Source organism: Triturus cristatus, chromosome 2_1 (assembly GCF_964204655.1).
Source record: "Triturus cristatus chromosome 2_1, aTriCri1.1, whole genome shotgun sequence".
NCBI classification, from domain to species: Eukaryota; Metazoa; Chordata; class Amphibia; order Caudata; family Salamandridae; genus Triturus; species Triturus cristatus.
In genome coordinates this window covers 1,044,597,940-1,044,615,687 of record NC_140581.1, presented here as the reverse complement: position 1 = coordinate 1,044,615,687, position 17,748 = coordinate 1,044,597,940, and the positions used below count along the sequence as shown (strand labels likewise).

Genomic DNA, 17,748 nt, shown 5'->3' with positions numbered 1-17,748 from the left:
CTCATCATTATTCTTTGACTTCCACCTGATAGTCATCTGGACGTGTTCTCTTTTCTACCACTGACAAAGAGGTTGCCCAGATTCCGTACTTTATGTACTTTGGAGAGTAAATCTGTTTCTGTTTCGCCCATTAACAACTAGCTTCATTCAGGCATAAGAAACATCCGTTCTTGGGAACTAAATGAATCCCAAACATTCTACAGTGTTGGCCTGGTTCCCAAATCTGCTCTGCATAGACAGGTGATGTGCAAGGTTGGAGTGGGAGGGAAAATAGGCCTGAACAACAAATTGAAAGTGGCCCACATTAGCGAATCAGATGGCCAGAAAAGCTGCCCACTTTTGCAAAAAGGAGTTCAAAACTTCGAAGACAAACTGTATAGGTGTTTGCAAGAAATGTATGTATGTATGTATGTATGTATTTATTTCTTGTTAAGCGCAACTGTCACCCAAAGGGTATCCTGGCGCTGAAATGGAAGACTACATGCATTTTTGCATGAAGCAGGCAATGTTTGTGGTAATATCAGAGAAATCACCGGGTCAGTAGACTAGAAAATTGGTCCACAAACAGCCCAAAAAACTGTTCATACACCGGTCTGTTAGACCAGTCCTTCGGACACTGCCAGAATGCCCTGTAGGCCAATCCGACCCTGATTATATGGGTGCCATATGCAAACATCTTGATGAATTCAGGATAATGACATATTACCGACTGGTCTGCAGAAAACGAAATACAGATTTGACATGGAAGTCACATGTGGTGCTGCAAAGTTATATTTACATGACTGACACCTACCTATTCGGATTGGTGTGGTTAGTGAGGTAAGGTAGGCTTGGGTCACTTTCCAGACAGTCCCAACATAATTGCAGGACATTGAGCACAATTTGGTGTTCTACTATGTCGGAAACTGCAGACAAATAAAGGAGGATTATTGCTGTGGGTTGTGCCCCATCTACGACGCTGAGAAGAGTTGTCTCCAGTCCCTACTCTAGAGTCAAGTCTGTTTAGTCATCATGTAGCAAGTGGAAAGTCGTTTTGTGGCCAATATCCTTGTTTGGCTAAGAGCAAATTTGGGTCTAAAAAACTTACGTTTGGATTTTAAGCCTATATTAAGCAAAAGGTGGTGGTTCAACCATCAGTTCAGTAAAAGTACTGGAAAAAACTGTGCTTCCTGTTTCCCACACAAAATCACCATTTGTGGTGTTGTCAGATCTTTTCAAGTATGACACTACATTTTCACTCTTTTTTTCTCTATTTTAATCTATCTTTCCTTCTCTCTGCCTGTTTTTTTCTTTCCTTCACGATCTCAGTTTCAGGACAGCTTGAAGCTCCAATAATCAAACCCCTTGAAGCAGGAGTGAGGTGTTGCATTGGTCACCGAGTTTCACCTGTTGTAACCTTTTGTATGCCCTTCAGTTAGGGGTGAATATTAATCTTAAAATTACCTAGTGCCCCCCAGCCTGACAATCTCGTTCATACAGGAAACAACACCTCTCACTAATGTTGTTGTTAAGATAAGAATTTATGGGGTGCAGTGTTCACCACCAAAATGATTTCTGAATGCTAAGGAAGGTGTGACAGATGCATCTAGGGTTGGGAGACTGTTACAACAGAAAGAGACAAAGGACTAAAGAACATAAGAAAGGTTCAGGTGACTGACTGTATTCTGAATGAGGTTGAGGGAGGAGGTGGGAGTTTCCAAAAATTTAATTCAAGGACAACCGAGGCACGTTCACCAGAATTTGCCCTGTTGGAACAAGGAAAGGAGAGGATACTTTCTGTGAAAGAAGGGTTATAGTGTCTGATTTGGGCTTAATTGAAGGGAAGACATTGTGTGGTGAAGGGATGATGGGCAAAGCAGAGTAACAGTTGGACATTCCACCAGTAAGTGTAACAGGATTTCTTGGACAGTTTTACACGACCAGCAACAGACGTTTCTTGCATGCAGCATGGCCATTGGACAGGAATCCAGTCATCCCAGTGCAGTGTTAGAACACACCATTAGAATGCTTCCCAGATAGCATCCAGGGACTTATTTACAACCCCCTTGCGCCGCCGGCGTGTCACTTTTAATATGGGAAAAAGTATTTCCCAACATTGCTTTCTATGTCATTTTCCACATTTCATAAATTGTCTCAAAGGACTTGGCATTAAAAGTAGATCGTTGCTCATTCATCTTCGGTCCTACTCCCTTCAGGCGTTTCAGGAGGCCTAGTCAAATTCCAAGCAGGCTATGGCCACAAGGCAATGCTCTAATTTAAATGCTATTTTCATATTTCAGCTTTTGAGTACAATAAATTCGGAGAACTCGGAGACTTATTTACAAGCCCCTTGCGCCGCCCGTACATCACTTTTTCTCATATTAAAAGTTATGCACTGGCGGCGCAAGGGGCTTGTAAACAAACCAGTGTTCTTTGAAGTCGGCCATTTGCTGCAGGCTCTGAAAAGTATCCAAGCTTCACTCCGCTGAGTAAATCCTATGAGGACTTTATTTGTGTCTTTTTGTATCCTCCCTGTGCACACATTTGAAACATTGTGAAGCTAAAATTCAATATTGTTTCCGACAAAGCCTTCCTGAATCCCATGTGGACAGAGGCTAAGGTCTGCTAACCATAACCTGAGGACACTATTATCCTGTTCTTGTCAGTCAGTGGATCAGAATATATCCCTTTCCATTTGATATTTCTCCATGTCTTCTTTTTCCATGTCCAGGTAAATAATAATTACACGTACGTCATATTACTCTCATTCACCACTTATATTTTAATATCTTTAATTCACGAAGAGAAAGTAGATTTTTGAGATTGACATACAAGTCTCTCAGCTTCATCTGAAGACCATGGTTTCAAGGACTGTCAAGAGCCTCTTGGTTATAGTTCAGTTTTACTTGAAATAACATGCCTTTGGGCAATTTCAGAATGTTAAGGCGACGCATCCAATGAACAGCACTTTTTCTGGTCGCAGCTACATGTCATCCTAATAACAAAGAAGGCTGTTGATTGGGCAGATAGTAAATACTACACAAGGCAAAGGTTCACTTGGTTCTTAAAGAAATTGCATTTGTAAATATGTTTTCGTTAGTAAATACGTTACTTATAAGGCAATATCATCCCAGAAAAAAATTGCAGACTTCAGAAATTTGTGTTACAATCCACATCGCATCTCCCGCTGAGAATCATTGAGAGGAAACACTGCCACACTACTATAATTCCGTACTCGGTCTTTTGGCACTGACATTAATTATGTTTATAAATAAAGAAAATAATTACCATTAAATAAATGTGACTTAGGATCTATGTTAGGTAAATATGCACACGTCATGTAGTACACTGGACAAGAACTCGAACAGGAGTCTGCCTCAAGTGTCCTTCAAGACAAGTTGCAGATTTTGTAAATTGATTTGGAACATGTTGTTTGCCAGTTTATGTGGATTTATATAATAGAAGCCGAGATATGAAACATTAAGCTCTGTTCAATTGGTCCGAGTTGCTGGGTGGAGGAGTTACAATGCCACAGGAGATGATGGGGGGGGGGGGGGGGGGGGGGGGGTATGGTCGACAGGGTATGGAACAAGCAATGGTGGGGACAGGGTTGGGTGGGCTGGACCTAGTAACATAAGCCCGTGGGTAGGGTGTTTGGGGGGAGTAAGGGTGCAGCAAAGGTGTTGAAGAGGGCAATTTTGCAGCATCCTGTGACCTACTGTGTGTTTCAGAACAAATTAAGGACCTAATTTCAAGTGAGTGTGTTTTTTAAATGATCAAAGCCATTCAGATAATTCTTTACGATATTCCATTTTCCTCGGGTTAGCATGTTCTTTGGAGATTACGGGCCCTGGTTTTCAAAAGTAAACCTTTTGATTTTGTCTTCAATCCAGTCTCTGTAGGCAGATACTCGTGTGAAGACAGGTGGTTTGGTATCCGCCAAGCAGTTGGATGTCGAGAAACTCATGATTCCATGGACTTCCCATATATTTGCAGATGTAGAGTTACAAGCCAGAGGTCCGCCGGTGTCTCCCTGAAGAAGAAAAAACAGGTCAAGGTGTAATTAAATTGACCCTTTTTACTGACAGACTTGTTAAATGCAGAGGACTATGCACAACCTGAAATAACGAGCCTTAAGGCTGTCCGCACTCAATTATGAAGCAAACACGAGGAGATGATGGACGGAGCGCTGAGACTTTTCAAACACTCACCCCCAGTCACAGATCTGGGTTGAATCCATCATCGTTCTTTAGCTCACTTCGCCACCCCAGTTCAGACCCAGCTATATGCACATCAGACCCTGTGCACTCAATTATGCCAAGCAATTTAAGTTTAGTGATGTCATCTAGGTATTCCCTCTGATATAGACCCGATTTCATGTCATGTGATTTCCAGTGGTGTTGTTGTTGGCACAATGATCTTGAGATGTGATTTTTCGTCATGTCTTTACTGTGCTAATTATCCACGTTGACACCTGGAAATCCTACCTTTTTGGGTCACAGAATGTTGGCAAGTATGCTAATATAAACGGAAAGCGTCTGGTGGTTGGCTTCATTTGATATCTTTCACACATTTGATGATTTAAATTTGAATTTACAGAGTCATATTTATGAACATTGACACTTCGGTGCTTATACAAAGATCTTCATGAGTTGAGGACTGCAGATTAGATCACCATCCTGATTCATGGCCCAAACATGGATTGTAACCTCTCGTCCCCTTCCTAAAATAATTGATGAATACTCAGGGACTTCTATTCTGTCAATAACGTCCGCCAGATCAATTTGAACCAGATGGAACGTATATTACTCCTCTACAAAGTGTCAAACGTACAAAAATCACTTATTATATTGGTAAGACAGGACCTAAACACATTTGTGTTAGATAATGAGTTATACAATTATTCTTTTACAAAGCACAGATAAACTTGGATTTTTATCTATTTTTTAAAGTTGTCTTTATTTTTTAAAACTTTATTTTTTGCATATAGAACATAACATGTCAGTATTATGTTGTGAAAAAAGACATGTATAAAACAATACAAAAAGGGAAAAAAACAGCCATCAAAACAGTTTCGCAGGTTGGCAGGTCATGTGCTAACAGAGCAAATCAGTAGTTCAGTCTGAAGGTATCCCCCAATACATTTCTACATGTATGAGCAGTGACAACAAGGACATGTCCGGAAATTGTTAGGAGGAAGCTCCTGAGTTCAATCGGATTGGAGTTATTCGTCTCCATTGTAATCTAGCACCTACCCATCAGAGGAGGAGGTTGAATGGGAACACTCAGGATCCACGAACCTTGCAAGGAGACCAGCCCACACCTCCAATTCCTCCTCAGTCTTGTCATTGCGCCTACAGGTTCGATGGAGGACCGACGTGAGTACATTAGAGTCAGTGTCTCTTTGGAGTAAGTGTGACGACAAGAGCACAGTCCCACTAAGGTCCCGGGTTCAGAGAAGCACTTATGAACTCTTAAATATGATGCCTCTTGGAAATTTCTAGAGTATGTGACAATTGGACACTGTCTAACGCACAAAATAAGAAGGTAAACACCCGAGTAGGGGTGAAGACCATAAGCTAGGGACCAACACCCTGACGAATGCCAGAGCGACCCCGTTGGGCGCAAGAAAAGCTGGCAGAAACATGTTGGTATTTGCAGTGGGGATATAAGGGTCATTACCTTCCCTGAATACCCCAGGCTTTAAGTTTTAATCCTACCAGGGGTTAACAAAAATAAAATATTGAGTGTTGACCACTAGGTAGTTTTAATTATATGTATCTGCACCTGTTTGGTCCCGTCTCTAAGGGGAATATATGTATTTCCTTTTAGTTGTGTCACGCCTTTGCGTTTTGTTTTGTGTCTCCTCACATTTACTCTACCCTCACCACTACTCTTCATAAAAAAAACCTGCGCTCCATCCAGAATGTTGGTCTGCACCTGGGTGTATGATGCAGCATGACACTGTAAAGTGTGTGAGGGCAGTATTAAGAATTTTTTTGTCATCCCTAGACTGATTTTTGGTAGGGTTGGATGTGAGACATACCATCCCACTGTGGGTAGGTGTATGACTTTTAGTATCTCCCTGTCCCTCAATTTGGGGAACAGAACAACCCCTGTTTTTTAGCTCGTCTCTGTTGAGTGAGATTTAGATGTTGGTAAGGGAGTCAGAGAAGGCTCAGTCCCTTTTCTCTTCCGATTTGTGATATCTATTGCGCCTACAGCCCCTCAAGCGAATCCCCTCTGCCAAAGCCCATTCAGCCACATCCGCTGCCCAATTCTCCACACTCGGTCCCCTCTGACCCATCCAGGTGATCGCAACCCCCCTCTTGGCAAAGAGGAGCAATAGGTTCCAGAATTTATAAGCCATCTATCGGCCTTTAGGCCGGGGAACATCCCCCAACAGGCATACCACAGGTTCCAGGGCCACAGGTGTATGCACCACCCCACACGCTCTAGACAACACTTGCAGCCAGAATGTTTGTAACTCCGAGCAATCCCATCCCTGAAGGTGGCTACAGGTGCGGAGCACCAATGGCAATCCAAGAGTCTCCTGGGGACCCGTCATAGGAAGCATCAGAGGTGTAACATAGATGTGGTGTATAAAATAAAGTAGATAAGTTGGAACCTAGTGTTACGAGATATTGTTTTCACCAAGGAACATATTCTAGCCCATCTAGCATCTTCAAGCTATACCCAGAGGTCACACCATTCCAGACCTCCTTTGCTGGGAATGGGCCGACTTTTTGGTCTGCAGACATAGCTTTTTATAAGAAGGAGACTATATGCCAGACACCACCCAATTGTTTGAGGCCCCAAGGGTCTGCGAAAAGGCGGGGGCCTCAGGGGACGGGGCCACAATTCTCACACAATGGTCGAAATATTGGCACATTGAAGGAATTGTACAGTCCCCACCTGGAAAGTGTCCTGCATAGCCTCAAATGTGATTAATTATTTGTTAGGGAAAAGACCCCCCAATGGTTCACAACCTCCCAACCTCCAACCTGGGATGTCCACTGAGTCAGCAAGAACCCGAAAAGCCGGCAGATCCTAGAATACGAAATCATGGGCAAAGGGGTCTCTCCTTAAGATCACCCAAGCAGCACAATCCCACATAGATGCAGTATGACGTACAATGTAGGGGAAGAGATCATCACTCCAACCCCCTGACATCAAAAGTTGTGGTTGCGATGCAGCCCTCGATGAATCCATAGGGGGGTCGAGTTCCGTAATCGTACGGAGGAACTAAACCCCTCTGTGACATATCACCCTAAGGTCCCAAAATGTACCCGTTTCTCAGCAGATTGGCACGTAAGATAAAATAGCTATGTCAAGCACAGCCAAGGCACCCACTGGGAACACCAGGGATTTCCTATGATTAATCTGCAGTCTCAACAATTCACTGAATGTAGTAAGATGGGACTACAGAAGGGACTGCTGTGGCGTCAAGAGGTAAAAGAGCGTATCATCGACCTACAGGGACCCCAGATGAGTGCCATCTCCTATTTTGATTCCCCAGTCCGACATAGCCTGTAGGATCTGTGCAGCCAGGAGTTCCAGTGCAATGGCAAACAGGAAAGTTGTCTTTATTACAAAAGAAATACAGCACACTGTGCCAGGTGCAACATGAAACCATTCAGGATTAGTAGCTATTTAATACAGAGTTCTCAGATGTTGAAATATTATGAAAAGTGTTACTACAATCACAGGGTAAGTATCTCCTCTGCCAAGGATAAAAGATGTTCATAGCTTCCTTTACCACACATACGATCTCTCTCAGAGCAATTTAACCCCTTCCCTGCTCATGACGGAACCGTTCCGTCATGAGCCACGGTTGCGCTGTGCTCATGACGGAACGGTTACGTCATGACAATCCTGTCGGCGGCCGCTCCGCCTGCGCGGCGCTGTTTCCCCGCCTGTGCGGGGCGACAACGCAAATGGGCGGAGTCATGACGGAACCGTTCCGTCATGAGCACAGCTCAACCGTGGCTCATGACGGAGCGGCTCCGTCATGAGCACAGGCCCACCGCGCTGCCCCCCTGCCCCCCCCAGCGCTGCAGCGGAATGTCCGCAGCAGCGAAGGGGTTAATAAAACCCCTCCTAATGCTGGTAAACAACGGATCAATCCCAAATCATGCAAACAAATGATTTAAAAGTATTTTTGAGCATCAACAAAACAGTTCGGGATGCTGTTTCAGACTTCACCAAAGCTCCTTGGCATTTGCTGGTTACGTTACAGCCATTGTAGCTCTAATTTTCAAAAGAGTTAGGGGCATCAAGAAACGGCGTTAAAATTATCGCTGCTTTAGCGGTAGAAAACTGCCGCTAAAGCGGCGATAATGGGCTTGATAATATGCCCTTAAGAATTCCCATAGAAGCCCATGTTCTGGTGTCAACATGGGCTTCTATTGGAATTCTCTGTGGCATATTATCAAGCCCATTATCGCCACTTTAGCAGCAGTTTTCTGACGCTATAGCGGCGATAATTTTAACGCCATGCTTGATAATATGCCCCTATATTGTTGCCAGATGCTGAACAAGAAGGGGCTGTGCTCGGATGCAATACCAGACAAGCAGGGGAGATATGCCCTTATATTCGGTTCTCTGCACAGGAAGGCATAGTCGTTGGTTAAAGTCTATTGTCCTGCCGTCTTTGCTTGAACCAACTTTGATCAAACTGATAAAAGATACTGCCTCGGCTCCGGATGGAGGGATGGTTGTAATAATAAAATAATTCACTTACACATTAATCCGAAGGATGGTCCAGGTAAAGAAGACTCACGACCCTTGCGCCCTGGGTACAGTGTCTGGGCGCTAGTGATATTTGGAGGGTCAGAAACACAGAGACACGTCAATACACATATTTTTCTTATTCGCATGGCTCCTGTTCAGGAGCGGCCCGTGCAGGTAAGAGCGGTGGGCGGGGTGGGGAGGGAGACGACAGACGACGACGAGGGAAATTTAAATTTAAAAAAAGATAACCACTTACCAGCATGTGCTGTAGGGAGTGTGGGTTAGCTACCGGCAGAATCATAGAGACTGTTGACATCTTTTTGGGAGGTAATTTTGAGGAGTGTGAGGTACAACAGTGGAGACTGGGCGTAGCTTCCATTGGTGCAGCCGATGCAGGGGCATCGGGGTCCCGAGGCTGGAGGAGCCCGCTGAACCCTGATTATTGCTGTATTTCACAGTTCAAACGGCAGCCAGTGAGGCCATTTCTTTCCTTGCACTAGGGCTTATGACACACTGGCTATGCCGCAGAGTAGAGACTTTATTTTTCATTGCAAACTGTCAGTTTACTCCAGATTCTTCATGTTGCTCACTCTTGGGGCATGGTGCCATTGGCATGGATCAGAGGGCATCTTCCCACAGTGGAGCATCTACTCATGTAAGGAAATTCATGCTCTCTAGGATTTTGTTTTAGGGAACTACTTGACATTCAAATAGTGGCTTGGCAGTTTGTAATGCCCTTATCATCAAGGGATGCTGTCTTATGGATTCAGACGAACCAGTAGCTATGTGTTATTGGGGTACATAAATCAAATTATTGTGCAGTTCTTTTGCCAATAGGACCATATATGTAAACGCTAAACTGGAGTGGTGATCTTGGTGAGCTCTGTGGAATGTCCCAGTGCACAGGTTTCGGACTAGACTCGAAAGGGGTGTGGAGAATGACTGCTGAAGATATGCCACCAAGGAGCCCATCAACTTGTCAGATGGTTGAATGGTTGGAGAGTGAAGAGGAATCCGAGACAGGGCCGGGGCGAACTCATGTTGAGATGCAAGAATCAGGCTCCTGGGATTGAAGCAACTTCTACAAGTATTGTGAGGTGCTTTCTGAGCGATGTTTGTAGGGTTACCCCGAATAAAGATCCATTTGTCACCGACAGACCCAGCTCCACTCAATATATTGTGTCAAGTGTCCGAAATAATCTCCCCAGTCAATCTTGACCTCATCAATGCCTCTCTCTCCTCAGGAGTGGTTCGATCCCTTTGGAAAAGAGCGATGGTAAAGACTCTCCTGAAAAAGCCTATCCTTGACTCGGACATACTAGGTAACTTTCGCCCCATCTCTCTCCTCCCAGGGATCAGTAAATTAGCTGAGAAATATATTAACGCTGAACTGTCAACATTTCGCACAATCTCCTTTATCCCTCTCAAACGGGCTTTTGCCCGCACCAAGGAACTGAAACAGCGTTACTGGCAGTTGTCGAAGAATCCAAAAAGATTCTCGACGCTGGAGGCTCAACAACAATTATCCTCTTGGACCTTAGCGCTGCGTTTGACACGGTCAACCACCAAATTCTGATCCATCGACTCAGAAGTTTGGGGGCGACTGGGGTAGCGCTAACATGGTTGCAATTATTCCTGGATGAGAGATTTTCCAGGTCTTTGAGGGTGATGTTTTCTCTAAACCTCTTCCTCTCCAATGTGGAGTCCCGCAGGGGTCATCCCTGAGTCCATCTCTTTTTAATGTCTATATGACTCCACTTGCAGAGATTGTGCTCCCATTAGGTGTTAATATAGTGCCTTACACAGACGACACCCAAGTGGTCGTAGCACTAAAGCACACTGACAAGGCCTCTATCAGCCTCTGTCTCAGCCTACAAGAGGTAGTCAAATGGATGCATCAATCTTACCTAAAGCTAAATGGTGACAAGACCGAGTTGATGCTCCTCGGCAATCCATCCCTTTTCAGAGTAGACACTCTTTGTCCCTAAGACCCAGATGAAGAGTCTAGGCTTCTGGCTGGACCAGGATATTAGCTTCATGGTCCAAGCAGGTTGGGGCTTCCTGTTTCGGCATCCTAAGGATGCTCCGTAAAGTGCTCCTTCTTCTCCCTTTTCGGGCAAGAAGGCTTATGGTACAGGCTCTCATTCTTTCCCGTCTGGACTACGGGAATGCCCTTTACCTTGGAGCTCCGGTTTGACCTTCACAAAACTCCAAATGGTGCAAACTTGCGCTGCAAGGATGCTGACGGGGACTCAGAGCCGGCAATCCGCAAAGCCTGCCATGAAGTCGCTCCACTGGCTTCCTGTTCGGGAGAGAGTCAGCTTTAAAGCCATGTGCATTGCCCATAAGACGCTAACCGGGAATGGCCCCATAATCAACCACTCCATGGTTCAGCCTTATATGGCAAATAGACGACTGCGCTCTGAAGACTTACTTTTGGCGGCTGTTCCCAAGATTAAGAGGGCCAGGAGTGGCGGACGCCTATTCGCTTACAACGCTGCTGAGATATGGAATTCTCTTCCCCTCTGCTTGCGGAGGGAAACTAGCCATTTAGCCTTCCGGAAATCATTGAAGACCTGGCTCTTCCCTTGAGTGTGCTGTGTTGTTCCTCTCTGCTTCTGTCTTTAACACTGGGATGCTCCAGGGTAGCCCTGCGCTCAATAAATGTTGATTCATTAATTCATTTTGCATATTTTGTGGCAATTATATATAGAAAATCTGCATATTGATGAGCTGGCCAACTTGGTTAAATTATATGCAAAAACTGTTAACAGGAGCTGTGTTCCAGCCGCTTATTTGCTGCCTGAGCTATTTTCTATTCTGTCCCACCCCATTTTCAGCCCTGTGTGTTTTAGGATAACAAAATAACAGCACTGTAGGAGAGTGGCATCGACTGCATAGTTGCCCCCAACTTTGTGCTGATGTTTTAACTGTTTTATGACACTAGCCAGGCTGTGGCCCTGCTATCCAGGACCCCAGCCTATCTGCTTCTTCTCTAAACTGATGTGAGTACCCTAGGTACCTTCCAATTGGATACTGAGGACACCCTATCAGCCCCTTGTAGATGGTACCCTAGGTACCCAGGGCATGGGTCCCTCAGAGGCATACCAGGGGCTGCAGCACTTATTGTGCCACCCCTGGAACAGCCATACCAAATGACACCACCAGACCACTACTGTAGTCTGGGTAAGGTGGTGCTTGCACTCCTTACAGGGATATAGGTATCCTGTATCCCACTTAATACAACACATATATCCTCATAGGTCACCCCTAAAGCAGGCCTTGCTAATCCTACAAGGCAGGGTGCTGAGATATGTGTGAGGGGGGACCCCTACCTGAGTAGGGCCCCTCTGCAACCTTCGTAAAACCATTGCTGGGTTGTTTGTAGTGTAGCCATACCATATACTCTTAACCGCATTATAAGTATATCGCGATAGCGTGATAACTTGAGAATGGCTACACAGAACCATATTGTGTTTGGTGTCAAACATGTAGGAATCATAACCCCAATCCAGCCATGGGAGTTAGGGCATGATTCCCCATCTGCTAGAGGGGCGATATGGGAAAAGCGGCAGAATTTAGACACCAATTTAAAAGTGCACACGTAGTACAAAATGGATGCTACCCGCCACCCACACAACTCTGGCTGCCTTTTGCTGGGCAGAACTCCAGCCACGGCAGCTGGACAATAGGGATCTTGTTGCAGGGAGGTGCTCCCACCTCCCCAGACAGACTATCTGGATTGGAACTGGGTGGGTGGGTGCACCATAGGATGTCTTTCAGACTTGCACGGAGTCTTCTCCAGTGCCTACATTCTGCATACACTGGTTCAGGGGCAGCCTGTCCCCTGCCCTGGTGGGAAACACACAAAGGGGAGAGGGTGTAGCCACCCTTTCCCGCCTGACCTCTCATTGGTGGGCTCTGATCTGGACACTCCCCTAATCTTCGGATAAAGCTGAATACAGGGTCCCCAGAGCCTCAGATTATTCTTGAACTTCACAGACTTGAACATCGACTTGCTGCTGCACAGCTGACTGAAGAAATCTCCCTTGGGGTAAAGGAGTTACCCCCCTGCTTGGCAGGCACCTGAAACACTGCAAGTGACCCGGTTGGAACCTCACTGCTCCTACGGAAATCGACGACTCTTTCCTACCTTGAGGTGGGTTTCCAAGCATCACAGAGGCCAGTGAGTGTGCACAGCAAAGCTCAGCACAGTGGACCCCGTGGGTGCCAAGATCCCCAATACCCCAAGACACCGGACACCTCTTGCACAGAAACCGACCCCGACGAGTGGGGAAGTTGTGCTTTGGCCCATTATTGAGCCAACCTCTCAGCATCTATGAAGTGGGTCGCACACCGCTCGTCATACTAGCAAGTAGCCCCATAGGATTCTGGAGAATGAAGTAGCAGCGGCGAGTACACCTATGCCACGAGTGTAAAGTAAAATGCCATCCCTGGACACGTGTTTCGAGGTAGTTGCCTCTCGTCAGCAGGGAGCAGGTCTGTATGCGGGGTGCCAAGTAGACTGCCAAATATATAAGGTTTAGTACCTTTCACGGCGCGCGGGTGCGGGATCCTGACTCGTCAGCCAATCGCTCGAGGGAGCTTTTAAATACAACTATGCATCATCTGTGCCAAAGATCGATGCCCTAGCCTGCTCCGGCGACCTGTGGACGCATCTTTACGCACGCCAAATTGCTGCCTCCCGCAGTCCCTTGTCTCTCGACTTGTTGGCTCTAGCGGAGGTCAATCTTCAATTCCAAGAGTTCCCCTGGTTGCTCCAGGCCCGCTCTTCAGTCTCCTCACTGGAGACCTCGCTCAGACCTCGTGGGTCTGCACCAGTAGCAGTTTTGTGTTTCTTGTGTGGGTTGCGGTTGCCAAGGCTTAGTGGATCCAATCCAGACACTAACACCGCAGCAACCCTCATCTTTTGTGGGACAGTTGCCCTCCAGAAGCTGGACTTCCTTGACACCTCCTGGACCCCGTGGCTGACGATCCAAGCTACACCTCTTCCACCTGGAAGCACCCGACATTGAAGGGCTCCTTCTCTTGAGCCCCCTGGTCACTGTGCCGTGACCCAGACTCTGTCCCCTCTGCTTTCAGGTCCTTCTCTTCAAGATCTCCATTTTCATTCTTCACGACAACGACAACGCTTCTTGCTAGCAGCAGTTCTTCACGTTTTGCCATTGAAAATCAGCCCGCGACCCGACATCGAAAACGACCTATGCACCCGGCTTCCCTGGGGCAGGTAACAGTGGTACCTCGGTACTCTCGTGGGTGTGGACCCTTCAAAAGCTTAACTCTAAAGTATTGAACTTGAACTCCTGCTAGAAGTGTTTTTAATCTTGTAAAATTCAACCGCGACATTCTCCGTAGGCTTAAATAGAGATCCCAACAGTAGCTTTAGCCACTGCACGCGTCTCCCGTGGGTACCCTTCCTCACTACCTTGGGTGGTTTCACAAGGGGCCCAGCGACCCTAAATGCCCTAGGCATTGTCTGTAGAATTGTCGTGGTTCTTATACCACTTTTTTGATATATGGTTTGGTCCCTCCCTGGGGCCCTGTGATTCCAGTGCTAGTTATTGTAACTATCAATGCTTGTTTGAATTGTACCTTCACCTCTAGCCTCATAAAGAGACTAGTGGGGTTATTCCTAGAATAAATACATATATTTTATATATATACCTGTGTGGACTACTCTTTCATTTGGTCATTCAAGAGGTTATCTATGGTAAAACAATAAGCTTAACACTCCTTCAAGACTTAGCATGAAGGCTGCTCTCCACAGCTACCACTAGGATAGCTTTCTTTTAAGGTTGTCTTTAACCTATCACCATAAGAGTCGAATTGGACTGGTGCAAGGTGTCCCTATAACTAGAGGACAGCATATGCCAGGCCAACTTCTCACAAGCACACATTCAGTATGTGAGTCTGGTTTATTCACTAGAATATTTTTTGTCTGGAGCATCAGGAGACATATACTGCAGTGACTGAGGGATGGCTATGTCTGTCTACGTTTGCACGGCATGAAGTTCAGAGATTTAACATGAAACCCTACCTTTCACCTTGGCAAAGGCCATTGGCTCTGTAGTTTTCCCCATTTCACAATGGGATAAATCTTAGTGCACAAGGCTTGAGGCTGATCACCAACAGAGATGGGCTACAGCCACTGCTAGTACTCATCGCTTACGGTGTGGATCAGTCCTCCAGCAGAGTAGTGGCTAGGTTCTGTTGCCTATTTGTAGATAATAGGGCCGACTGAGTTCTGAAAAGGATGTAAGTGTTTCCTCTCCAGGGTAATTATATGAATGAGTGCAGGCATGCTAAACTGGGTCACAAATATGAATCTGAGAGGAGAATGAGAGTGCCAGGGTGTCTGATGTCTCTTGACTGTATCAGTGGCAGTGCACTGACACAACGGAGAGAGGGTGAGTTAAATGTAAGTGTATCTATAGTTATGTGATGGGTCGGGGGGCTTTACGGCCAGTACGCATGAGGTGATTAGCCAAGGGACTAAGAGGGGATGTCTGAAATCTGTCTGAGCAGAATATCTTCTGATTAGTTAGAGCCACTCAGATTCCTAGATGAGAAGCTGTCTTGCTACCCTGGAGGAGTCTTAGCTGTGGTCCAAATTTAGAACATGCTCCAATGTGTCCAGAAGTTGTAAAGAGCTCACTAGGCCTCCCTGAGCTGCTGAATGGTTGCTGTGGCTGGGAGGTTGCTCCCACCTACCTCTATCGACGGACACTGACGTCACCTCCTCAAGTTGACACAGTGCAGGACACCGAGCAACATAAGTAGATGAATGTTTGAACCGGAACCTAAAACCATCAACTCTTTCTTGAGTAATGGTATGTGGGCAGCCCAGGACCTGGAGTGGATCCATACCCCAAAGACTGGCCGCGTGCCAGGCTTAGTGCCTAGGGATCCAACAGAAAGGCTGCTGGCAGCACTTTTAAAGAGAGCACCCACGGTTATGGATGAGAGGGTTGAACCTCTTAAGAAAAACTCAGTGCCAGCGTCTCAGCATATCTTCCCGCAGTAGGAGAGGGAAAAAGGTAAAGAATAAGACAGTACACCATACCCCCTACAGAAAATACAGCCAATGGTGCAGAGGGTGGGGGTTGTGTACACAGGATACCCTTTTGAAGGAAAAACACACTTAGGGCACAGCCAATTTTACATGTGAAAGGCCACTGGGGATTGAAAAACTGGACATAATGTCTGATTTCCCATATACTTTTATATGGTGTTCTGACTTGGGTTTTTCAGTCGACCTCAAGAGGATTCATCTTTCCAAAAAGGATCCCTCTGTTTCGCAGATGAATGTTGCACATACCCATTGCTTTTCCATTTAATAAAATAAATGGTACTGCAGCTACATAACAGTATGGTGTTTGATGTATGGACCAGTGGTTTCTATGCTCCTAAAAGAAAGTTGAGGGCCTCTATCCCTAGTGTGGGTTCTTTCCCTTGGGGCCACATGAGGGAGCAGCCCTCACACATCACTGCACGAGTCCACTGCCTCAGTGGACTCCTGTTTACATGCACTGGATGAGCCAGCTGTTTCCTACCCATTGGACATTATCACTCACGGGCACTAGAGTCCCACAGGCCACATATTAGGTAGAACGTGCAGATTTCTTATTAACTTCTGAAGTAAAGTGATCCCATGGCAGTTGTATGCTTTAATACTTCAGAAGATAGTAAATCTATGTTTTTCTGTTTTAAGGCAATACTTGACATTCATATTTGTATCTAGAAAAAACAATTTGCAATTTAATGTAAAAAAGTGAACAAACTCAAACTTACCTCACACGCAGACTTTGGTTGTTCAGGCGCTATGTAACCCGCGCAGATCATGGAGGGTCTGAGCTGGTCCCACCAATGTTTCGGTTTACTGCAAATATCATAAGGGATTATAGGCAGAGGGGCCTGCATCAGCACATTCGAGTTAACAGGGAACAGCGAACCTGGAAAACAAACAAAGTCATATGAATGGACCTATCAACAACCAATGCCAGTAAAAGGCCATCCCCAAACTACTGAAAAAAATGTAGGTTGAAACTCTGCTGATTTGTTACAGACATTTTGAAAAAAACACTGGAACCAAGCTGCACCCTACCCCACCGAAGTGGCCTAAATAGGCCGGACCCGTCTTGGATGCCTGTATTCCTATTCGGAGAGAACCTGGCTTGGCAGTTCGGTGTGGACCGTTGCTATTGAAGCATGACCACGACTGATTTGCATAAGGCTTCGCTCGATCTAAGAAGTCATGATGGGCTAAAAACAATCGGTTGAAAAGCTGCTTCGAGCAGTTGCCAGGGTTTAGACTATTTGCAAGCATTCCTCCCATCACTTTTGCTGTGTTTGATGTTTGAAAGTCTCCCTGTTCTCTAGCAAGCCTTTTGGCTAGAACAGTCAACCTCGAAGCTGGAGGGCCAGGTTCGAGTCTCGGCAGGGACGCTCAACATCTTGTGATTCTGGGCAAAACACGTAATCTCCCGTGCCTAACAAAATTAATGTGTCCATCTGTAATACAACTGTTGCTCATGTAAAGAGCTCTGATACCTTTGGGTTGAGTTTGCAATATATTAAACGCCCCCAAAAATACTGGCCAGAGTTGTTCCCGGCTGTAGTCCTATTTTTGCCTTTTATTTGCTCTGTTACTAAGAGGTCTCCTAATGGGTCTGAATTCTCCAAGCCCCTCATGAAGCTTGGAGAATTCAGACCCATTAAGAGACCTCAGAATAAGTGAAAATGTCAAGTCCTGCTTACATAGGGTGTACTCCTCCCCTTCTAAGTGTTGCAAGGTTGTCAGAAGGAGGAAATGAAGAACAGGGGCGTAGGGTGGCTTGCCTGGGACCATACACTGTATTTAAGCTTGTCCTTTTTGTTCCACTGCCCCTACTTAGCCATCTGGGTCTGACAGAAACATTTAAGGGAACCTAAATGCAGCCGCGGCTCCTGCATGAGGGCGTAGGGGGCGGAGCCCCACCAGTCTCAAGAGGATGGAGAAGGAGATTAGACCAGTCT

The 17,748-nt window shown here is 45.9% G+C and overlaps 1 protein-coding gene across 1 annotated transcript in view; it reads right to left on the bottom strand.

Annotated features, from left to right (window-relative positions):
- Positions 1–2,741: 2,741 nt before the first annotated feature.
- Positions 2,742–17,748, bottom strand: part of LOC146866318 (ovochymase-2-like) — a 537,690-nt gene continuing 522,683 nt past the window's right edge. Inside the window, exons 24-25 of the mRNA XM_085635459.1 lie at positions 16,525–16,685; positions 2,742–4,012 (exon numbers count right to left, since the gene is read on the bottom strand). Coding sequence (XP_085491585.1) covers positions 3,821–4,012; positions 16,525–16,685 — 353 coding nt within the window. The 3' untranslated portion in view covers positions 2,742–3,820. The remainder of the gene's footprint in view (positions 4,013–16,524; positions 16,686–17,748) is intronic.